This window comes from Neltuma alba, unplaced genomic scaffold, assembly GCF_004799145.2.
Source record: "Neltuma alba isolate B1F8T4 unplaced genomic scaffold, ASM479914v2 tig00012201_pilon, whole genome shotgun sequence".
NCBI classification, from domain to species: domain Eukaryota; kingdom Viridiplantae; phylum Streptophyta; class Magnoliopsida; order Fabales; family Fabaceae; genus Neltuma; species Neltuma alba.
In genome coordinates, this window is record NW_021636740.1 from 654945 (window position 1) to 665328 (window position 10384).

The 10384-nt window shown below is 34.5% G+C and overlaps 2 protein-coding genes across 2 annotated transcripts; both read right to left on the reverse strand.

The window, feature by feature from the left end:
* Positions 1–858: 858 nt before the first annotated feature.
* Positions 859–5003, reverse strand: LOC114724830 (MLP-like protein 34). Its single transcript, XM_028911280.1, has 5 exons — positions 4727–5003; positions 4353–4615; positions 2751–2769; positions 1525–1731; positions 859–1413 (listed from the first exon to the last, which is right to left on the reverse strand). The coding sequence occupies exons 1-5, from the start codon at positions 4914–4916 to the stop codon at positions 1145–1147; spliced, it is 948 nt and encodes a 315-aa protein (XP_028767113.1). The 5' UTR covers positions 4917–5003; the 3' UTR covers positions 859–1144.
* Positions 5004–9481: 4478 nt separating this feature from the next.
* LOC114724831 (MLP-like protein 43) lies at positions 9482–10141 on the reverse strand (the record flags this gene model as incomplete). The annotated part of the gene is made up of 2 exons (XM_028911281.1): positions 9482–9688; positions 9949–10141. Coding segments are annotated over 2 exons (342 nt in total), but the record flags the coding sequence as incomplete, so codon positions are not given.
* Positions 10142–10384: the final 243 nt, after the last annotated feature.

A 10384-nucleotide genomic window follows, 5' to 3' on the forward strand; every position in this document is an offset into this window, starting at 1 on the left:
AACTAATTTGATTAGATTAAGTAAATTAGATAAGTTAATTAATTATAAAAAATATGATATGTTTTTTTTCCTAAAACACTATAATCATCTTTCTTAATAGCTCTTCTTCCTCTCTTATTTGAATATGGTTGACGGAGATTTAATAGAGGCAATTTAGAAAAAAAATTGATAAATATGAGAAATAAATCTTACGTTTAGGACTAAGATCAATTCAACAATTAGGTCCTATATTAAGGACCGGAGGATTTGTTAGGAGGTACATTTCCCAGTTGTTGATTCATGTATTTAATTGAATTTATGAAATGACTACACGCTAAAATAATTTTATCCTCTTCAATTCTCGTGTACTGTGTGTCTACTATACGCACCCACACAGATATATATATATATATATATGTATGTATGTATGTATATATAGATCCTTGTATAAAATGAATTGATTAAAACGGCAATGGTTGGCTAAAATTAACACTCCTCATATTTCCTTTTCGTTATATATAAGGCAAAACATGGTAAAGCAGGTCTTTTCCGGGTATGAGATTAAAAAAAATGGTAGGTACCTTAAACTGAATGTCTTCAACAACATAACTCTTTCCTCCTTTTATTATTTACAGTTTTATTAATTTTCTTCGTACAAATTACATATATTAAGAGTGTCAACAATATAGAATGAGCTGTAATAATGAAATTTAATGAATACTAGCAAAATTTTAGCGGCAAGGACTAAATTAAAAAAAAATTGATGTAAATCATAGGGATTTAGTTATAAAGGACTAGTTAAAATTGAATAAAATGACGAAGACAATAAACTTAACTGTCCCATTAACAGAACCAACGGTTCATAACGAAGCACAATGCTAAAAACATCAAGCACACTAGTACAAAATACTAACATAATTACTCGATTTTGCTTTGTCATTAAAGGAACAGAAGTGGTAGCTAATTAATTCATCATGTTTCGGCTTCTGTTTATATTCAGCAGACGCCATAAGTTGTTTACGGCGTCTGGTGCTTATTTTAACACACAAGTATGCATCTTTTTCGCCTAAGAGCGAAACATGCATTCTTATTCTTGGCACACACAGTTGGTTCACATAAAACCCTAACAAAACCACAGAGCCAAATCCATATTGCTTTTAAAGGGCTATGCCTTTATGAGATGAGCATCAATATCCTTAGTAACCTTAGTGGCAAAGTCCAAGTAGCCTTGTGGAGGAGGGACTTCCGGGCTGAGCTTCTCATACTCGTAAGTCCATTTGGCAAGGGCACCACTTCCCTTTTCAGCGACTTGAAGCTTTGCCTTTAAGCTTTTATACTTTTCTCCAACATCTCCATCAAACAGGTTGAATGTGAGTGACTTGTTCTCATGATCAATCTCTTCAAAGTGCTCCTTGCAGTTCACTACCTTATCTCCTGTATGTAATTAACATACATCAACATTAGCAAAATAAGCGAAATTGATCAAAAACCCTTGAAATTAATCGCATGATGATGGGTAAGGGTATTTGGTAAAAGCTTCGTTACCGATAGTATAAGACCAGTGCTTAACAGAATCAGAGCCAACGCCGTGCCAGTCTCCCTGATGCACCTTAGTTTCGTGCACTAGATCACTAATGTTCTGAACATGGTGAAGTTGAGTTACGAAGAGGCTGAAGAACTTGGCAGCAGGTGAATGAACCTCAACTTCAGCCTCCAATTTTCCAGAGAGAGCCATTTCTCTTTGATATTGAGCTCAAGATGAAACAAGGAGAGTAATGGATATGTGGCAGGAGAGAGGCTTGTTTGGTGGACCTTAAATAGAACAAACTTTCTTTACTATACCTTAAATGTTGCTTTCTTTGTATGTTCCCTCACGTTTTTCTTAGGGTAAAGAACATTCAATATCTCCTGATTTTTTTTTTTTCAAATACATCCAACATCCTAACGTATGGTGCATAACATTTTGATGTTATTTTTATCTTTAGTGTGTTTCTGGGACCTTAAATTATAAATAATATTATGACGTTGGATATAATAAAAAATAGCATCATGGAGACGAGATCTATTAAATTCATCATAAATAAGATTAGGCTAATAGATGCACCAGTGATATAGCATAACTAAGGGCCATATGGTTATACTTAAGTTTTTTATTAAAAATAAAATAATTACATCAATATTTAATAATAATGTGATGAACCTGCAATCTACGAAAAATAAACTTTATTAAATGAATGAAATGATGGTTTATAAAAATATATATATTTTTATTCTATGATAATTAAAAAATCCATATAGTTAGCTGAGGATTTATTTTAATTTATATTGCTGTACTTTTGCAGTATTAATTGGTGATTAAGTTGGCTCATCGTTCATTGTGACTGGAACAATAACTTACGGGACGAGAAATAAATTTTCATCACCTATAGGAATCTACGAAAAACAATTCAAACCGATATATGATAAAAATTAAATAGTAAAAATAGATTAAGAAGCACCACCATCTTAAACATGAGAAAACTCCTCAAAGGTAAGAGCAAGAACCGCGGGTCATGTATGTGGACCCATAAAACAACTGTCAACATATAACTATAAAGAGCCTTAATCAAATTCACTAATGAATGCTAACGGTCATAGAACTAAATCAACATTCTTACAAAATTACAGACTAACGGCCTAAGTGTTATTATCGACGCTATAAGGTTGTTGGCAATCCAAGCAACTAATTGATGATCCAATTGTTGAAAATAAGGAGCTAGATGTCTTCAAACCTGCTAACAAACTTATAACCTGATCCAGTAATTAATGAAATTCATATAAAATCCTATCAATATAATGACTATCATAGGAATATACAAGAATGGTTCCCCCCCCCCCCCCGGGTCGCAAGATGCGTGCTTTTCTGCCTTTCCTTCTTTTAGCATCCCTTCACTCTCTTGCCCTGATCTAACTTCTGTCCACTTTAAGTGCTGAATATATAATTAATGTGCTTCTAATTCCAGGCCTTCATCCAAATAGAAACTGAGCCCCACTCAACACTAATTGAATCCACTAGTTACGTCCACATGCATTCTGTTTGACGGTTTGTTGAGAACAGCAGATGTATTATTAGAAGGGCAACTGCTGAAATAGAGCTCATCACTTTTAATGTCGTAGCAACAGTACGTGTCGGTGTCAAATGCAGTGTTGTTAATTACTTCTCTAGTCCTGGATATGAGGTATATTTAACTAATTTGATTAGATTAAGTAAATTAGATAAGTTAATTAATTATAAAAAATATGATATGTTTTTTTTCCTAAAACACTATAATCATCTTTCTTAATAGCTCTTCTTCCTCTCTTATTTGAATATGGTTGACGGAGATTTAATAGAGGCAATTTAGAAAAAAATTGATAAATATGAGAAATAAATCTTACGTTTAGGACTAAGATCAATTCAACAATTAGGTCCTATATTAAGGACCGGAGGATTTGTTAGGAGGTACATTTCCCAGTTGTTGATTCATGTATTTAATTGAATTTATGAAATGACTACACGCTAAAATAATTTTATCCTCTTCAATTCTCGTGTACTGTGTGTCTACTATACGCACCCACACAGATATATATATATATATATGTATGTATGTATGTATATATAGATCCTTGTATAAAATGAATTGATTAAAACGGCAATGGTTGGCTAAAATTAACACTCCTCATATTTCCTTTTCGTTATATATAAGGCAAAACATGGTAAAGCAGGTCTTTTCCGGGTATGAGATTAAAAAAAATGGTAGGTACCTTAAACTGAATGTCTTCAACAACATAACTCTTTCCTCCTTTTATTATTTACAGTTTTATTAATTTTCTTCGTACAAATTACATATATTAAGAGTGTCAACAATATAGAATGAGCTGTAATAATGAAATTTAATGAATACTAGCAAAATTTTAGCGGCAAGGACTAAATTAAAAAAAAATTGATGTAAATCATAGGGATTTAGTTATAAGGACTAGTTAAAATTGAATAAAATGACGAAGACAATAAACTTAACTGTCCCATTAACAGAACCAACGGTTCATAACGAAGCACAATGCTAAAACATCAAGCACACTAGTACAAAATACTAACATAATTACTCGATTTTGCTTTGTCATTAAAGGAACAGAAGTGGTAGCTAATTAATTCATCATGTTTCGGCTTCTGTTTATATTCAGCAGACGCCATAAGTTGTTTTACGGCGTCTGGTGCTTATTTTAACACACAAGTATGCATCTTTTTCGCCTAAGAGCGAAACATGCATTCTTATTCTTGGCACACACAGTTGGTTCACATAAAACCCTAACAAAAACCACAGAGCCAAATCCATATTGCTTTTAAAGGGCTATGCCTTTATGAGATGAGCATCAATATCCTTAGTAACCTTAGTGGCAAAGTCCAAGTAGCCTTGTGGAGGAGGGACTTCCGGGCTGAGCTTCTCATACTCGTAAGTCCATTTGGCAAGGGCACCACTTCCCTTTTCAGCGACTTGAAGCTTTGCCTTTAAGCTTTTATACTTTTCTCCAACATCTCCATCAAACAGGTTGAATGTGAGTGACTTGTTCTCATGATCAATCTCTTCAAAGTGCTCCTTGCAGTTCACTACCTTATCTCCTGTATGTAATTAACATACATCAACATTAGCAAAATAAGCGAAATTGATCAAAAACCCTTGAAATTAATCGCATGATGATGGGTAAGGGTATTTGGTAAAAGCTTCGTTACCGATAGTATAAGACCAGTGCTTAACAGAATCAGAGCCAACGCCGTGCCAGTCTCCCTGATGCACCTTAGTTTCGTGCACTAGATCACTAATGTTCTGAACATGGTGAAGTTGAGTTACGAAGAGGCTGAAGAACTTGGCAGCAGGTGAATGAACCTCAACTTCAGCCTCCAATTTTCCAGCCAGAGCCATTTCTCACTGATTTCAGCTCAAGAAAAGAAGAGAGCGATATGGATCGGATGGGGTTGGAGATGCTTGCTTGTTGCACCTTAAATACAAGAAACTTTCTCTACTATGCACCTAAAATTTCATTTTCTTTTTTTCTTTTTGATGCAAAAATATTAGGTAGGGGTTTGGGCTCAACCCAAGCTAAGGGTAGGGCGCTTAATTTGCTTTTCTTAAGTGATACTAATGTTTTATAATTTTCACGTTTTTCTTATGTACTTTCACGTTTTTCTTTTTGAGATTTTGTCTGTTGTGCATGTCCTGTGTATGTGGGGGATCGGGCTCCAAGCTGAATTTCAAAACATGAAGAAAATCAGATTGTGATAAATGATATCATATAACTAAATTATCAAATGTTAAAAATCTCAACTAAACCACCATCGTTTGTTGGTCCTATCATCATCCTTTATTTCCTTTGCTTGTAGTATCATTTATGACCTAGCTAACTACTCATGTCCACAGATCGTGGCCTAATATCAGGTGAGCATTCTTGATTTCATGTGCTAAGAGGGCATCCTATGCCGGGTTGATCCTTTTGAGGCCGAAATTAAACTGTGAAATTAAATGGACCTTCGACCAATTGACAAGAATATATATTAGTTAAATCTAATAAATAATTATAATATTATGTCATTATTTTGGATTTTAGAATATTTAACCTCGGCTATACTGATTTTCTTTTAAAAAACCAGATATCTGTTACGCTGACCAAAAACCAAAAAAAAGAAAAAATATCGATCGACTCAATAATGATCAAGTAGAAAATTAATAATTTTTCCACAAATATGACAGAGAATTGGCTTATTATACTAATTAACATTTTTTGTCCGTTATGATACTAGTCAACTGTATGGATTGAATTTGAATATCTTACACTTTTCAAGAATAATTTAAAAGGATTTAACGTATTACATTTTTGTGGCTTCCAAACATAAAATTGTTAGTTTTATAGAAGTTAGTAGTCAAGTTCTGATTGTCTTAAGTTGCGCATAAAATCAACAATTTAAACGCGCCTCCAATATTTTATCTAGAATGAGAGTATCTACTATAAATTATGTCAACATTAGCTTGCCAATTTGATTTAAATTAAATCAACCATCAATTTTTTTGCCAAGTCAACATCCTTTAACCACATCAAGATATCAGTGATCTAAATCTGAATATTTAATGTCAGTCGTTGTACAAGCGACAACTGTGATTAGGGACCATAAATTATTTTCCATTTTGGGCAAACAATAAAACGATGTTGATAAATGATAATCCAAGTCTTTATGCGTTGCACAGATAATGAGAAACTATATAGCGCCACACTGCCACAGCGCCAAAACCGTCCATAGAGAAAGAAGATGAAGAATCTTGGGAGAAAATGAACTACAAATATGTTTGGAATATAACTATATAAGCAGTTTGCCATGTTCTCTGCACGTGGTGAATATATCATTATTTCACACCGTTTCTTGTTGTGCATTATTATTATTCCAGATCAAACTGCAAACTGATATACTACAGGCTCTTAACTGTACAGAAGAAGCCAAATTCAGTTGTATTGGGCGTATCTTGTCTTCCTCCTCCTCACACATTTCACATATAACTTAGGGTTTATGCCATACGAAGATAGGTATCATAATACGGGCCTCCTATGTTGTGATATTTGTGTGGATGTGTCAAAGAAAGGATACTACGTAATTGGGAATGTGGGCAGATAAAAACACAAATTGAACATTAATCATGGACAGATTTTGGAATAGGAAAATCAAATGTTAAATAGTTTTAATGTTATAAATGGATTTTCAATGCCTTAGAGATTTAAAGTGGCCCATTAAAATCCTAAACCGAAAAATCCTTGAATGCATTGAAGCATTTAAATTGCTGAACGAAAATTCTCTATAATTGTCTAATGGCTTGAAAGGTTTGAAATCCTGGTGCTTTTAAACTTTTTTAATGTATCAAAAGATGATTATGAAATTTAAAACAGAATGCTTTCTTCCTTTGCCTCCAACAGTTCAGATTATGCAATTAAATTATTCAATGATTTTCAACATTCAGAACTGAAATTTTATTATCATTAAGAGGCAAGCAACGTTTAGATCATGGAGGCCTATAAAAAGGTGCTTCAATCTAAAGTTCAAAATATTCACCAAAAAAAAAACTAAAGTTCAAAACACACAGCTCTAGAGTTTTCGAGCTCCTCTCTTACCCCTCTTGTGTGTTTTTTTACCTGCTGAGTTTATTATTATCTTATGTTGTTCTGCTCACCCTGTTTCACACGAAGAATTTGTTCAATCCTGGGGAGTGCCCATTCTCATCTGTCGGTGGTTACGGAATAGCTCTTAAAGACAGTATCCTTAGAACGTGACTCGGATTAATTGTTTCTTTGCAGGTGCTACTGCTAATATCCTCACCTCATATTATTGTAGTTTCAAATTCAAATAGGCCTTATCAACCCATCTAACTATTTAATTTATATTAAGCATTCAACAAGTCATCATCATATGACTTTTGGAACCCAATTAGAAACGATATTAGCTATATCTATTGTGTATTATTAATTAGGGAATATAGGAAGTAGTCGCAGGTGCATTTTATTTACTGGTATTAGCTTAGCTACGTGCAAATGCTCGCATATATAGCTGACAAAGTCATGCTCTGTTTGGCAATCGGCACACCAACTTGATTACCCACAACATATGGGCAACTTAGCATGTGTTTGGATCTCCGTTTTGAGATCAAAACATGCATTGGAATGTGCAAAACGTGAGTTGGTGGCATGTTTGAAGACAAATGTTCGTTTGGATTAACTTTTTCTCAATATGACTTACAGCAGTAAAAGCATAGTACCGTGGAAGCCACAAGATGCTACGGTCAACGGTGGAGAAGTCATTTTAGCGTTACTGGTCTTCTGAAAATTTTACCCCTTCTCTCTCATGCCTCTTTCCCATTATCTCTCTGGCCAAGAACGTCTCTGGCTCATGAGTATCTTTCGAATCTCTGGTTTTCAACCACCAGGCTCGCGATTGTCCTTTGTCTTTGGTCTTGATCAGCCACCTAGTTCGCAATCGCCTTCCCGTTCCTATTTCTCGCCCCAGAAGAATGATGATGGGTTGCTGTATTTTTTGGAGTGTGGCAGCTTATGGTGATGATTCAAGGAAGAAAAGGCGAAGGCGTATGAATGAGGATGAAGATGGCGACCTCCCTTCTCCTCTAAATGCCCGATGGAATTTGCAAACAATTTACCCTCATGCTTTCATTCACAACACCCCGTTTTTGTGGTCATTCCCTTTTATTATTTATTTTTTCTTTTTCTTTGCAGTTTTTTTTTTCCTTATCTTCTTTCTTCAAAGACCTGCTTCAGTGTACAATAGCTTAATGTCTTGATGAGGTTGCCAACTTAAGCATGCATCAACGTCCGTAACTTTTGTTTTGATCGATTGGGGTTGGGATACAAGTTGATTAGTTTGATCTAATTAATTTATGTTTAGATAAATGTTTATAAAATGTTAGTTTGACAGAAGTTTGCTTGGATGATTCATTGAAAGGTTAATTAGTTTCAAAATGTTTATATCTAAAAAAAAGCCAAAAAACAAAAAAAAATTGTTTTAATTTTAATATATAGTTGAAGCTATTGTACACACCCAACAGATCTCCCTGTATCACTTTGAATGTGACCCATAGGTCTATTATACGCCCAAAACATCAATTGCCATATGTAGCTATAACCAAACCTTTTTAGTGCGTGAAATGGAAGAACAGCCACACAGTAGGAAGATCATATGCAGAAAAATAGAGTAGTGATCAGACTGGTCGGGGAAAAAACAAAAGACTTTGTATGATGTCAAGCGAGGTAAAGGCAACCTCATGTGTTTTGCTTGAAAATTCAAAATATTCTTAACTCAAATTCAGAATTTTTTTAAAAATAATAGTAAAACTACCACAAATTTGCTTCGTTATTTTTTTTCCTTGTAAAAGCAATGGCTTATTGTACTAATATAACATACTCTAGTTCACTTGACGATATATATATATATATAATATATCTAGTTATTGTGCTTACAAAAAGTGTTTTATCTGCACGCGTGTGCGCGCGCACATATAATTTTATTGGATACAGATTAATATTTCAAATTTAAGATCAACTACTAAAATATTTAATTGAAGACAGTTTTTTTTTTTGGGTGAACATAATAAGGAGTCGACCCGGCCCACTGACATTAGAGATCATCAACGAGTTGTAATTCTGCATTCATGTTAATTAATTATATCATCGCTCCTGTAGAATAGGCAAAGTCGATCGACTGATTATTTTAGCCAATGAAGTAAAAAAAAAAAAATTTCAGGGGATCATGGAAATGTATCATTAATAGGCCATAAGATCACTCGCACCATTTTCATTTATACCTAATATAACCAACATCTCGTCATTAAGCACACGAATCAAAGATCAAACACTTTATTACACGCATCTTATTTAATTTTCGGCACCAATAACGACATTATAGATGAGTTCACGCTTGGCTTTAAAATATAATTATTATAGATAGATTCCCTTTTTCCTGAAGAAGCAAAACATGAAGCCGTAGTTTTATTTGATGTTTATGCTTTTAAAAGATGAGCATCGATATCTTTAGTGGTCTTAATGACAAAGTCCAAGTAGGCTTGTGGAGGAGGCACATCCTCATGGAGCTGCTCATACTGGTAAGTCCATTTCGCAACGGCCCCATTATTAATGCCCCTTTCAAACGCTCAAGCTTAGACTTTAAAGTCTTGTACTTCTCACCAACATGTCCATCAAAATGGTTGAACGTGATCGACTTCTTCTCTCGATCATCTCTTCAATGTGCTCCCTACAAGTTTCCACCTACCATCTGTAATAATGATCGTCAATAATGCTTACTAAATAAGTGAACCATATATGAGTGAAGCATTAGATACTGCATGGAGAGAAAATTAATTTGAAACAACGAAAGGACTGAAGAATGAATTGACTATGAGGAAGGCTTACCGACGGTAAAAGTCCAGTGCTTGACGTGATCAGGACCAACGCTGTGCCAGTCTCCTTGGTGCACCTTAGTTTCATGGACGTGATCGGTGATGTTCTGAACATGGTGAAGTTGAGTTACAAGGAAGTTGAAGAACTTATCAGCAGGCGAATGGATCTCAACTTCACCCTCCAAGGTACCGGCGAGAGCCAGCCTCTATGTCTCTGATAGCTAGCTAGCAAGCTACAGAGATAAGGACAGAGATGTGGAAGATATGTGCTTATTGGACCTTAAATAGAAGAAAGTTTCTCCCAGTGCTGATCAGGTGGTTAATAATGTCGACTTAACCCAATTTCTCAATCTCTTCACGAATTCTCGTGCTTACTAGCTAGATTTTTCTACTTGGTGCAATATATTTTGTTTTCCTATCAAAATTTATTATAACCTCTGAGTAATATA

Excerpts from the sequence above, each read along its gene's own strand:
- LOC114724830 (XM_028911280.1), bottom strand. The coding sequence starts at position 4,916 with ATGGCTCTGGCTGGAAAATTGGAGGCTGAAGTTGAGGTTCATTCACCT. Across the intron at positions 4,616-4,726 it reads GCACTGGTCTTATACTATCG|GAGATAAGGTAGTGAACTGC; the intron begins GTAACGAAGCTT and ends AATTACATACAG. Across the intron at positions 1,414-1,524 it reads GCACTGGTCTTATACTATCG|GAGATAAGGTAGTGAACTGC; the intron begins GTAACGAAGCTT and ends AATTACATACAG.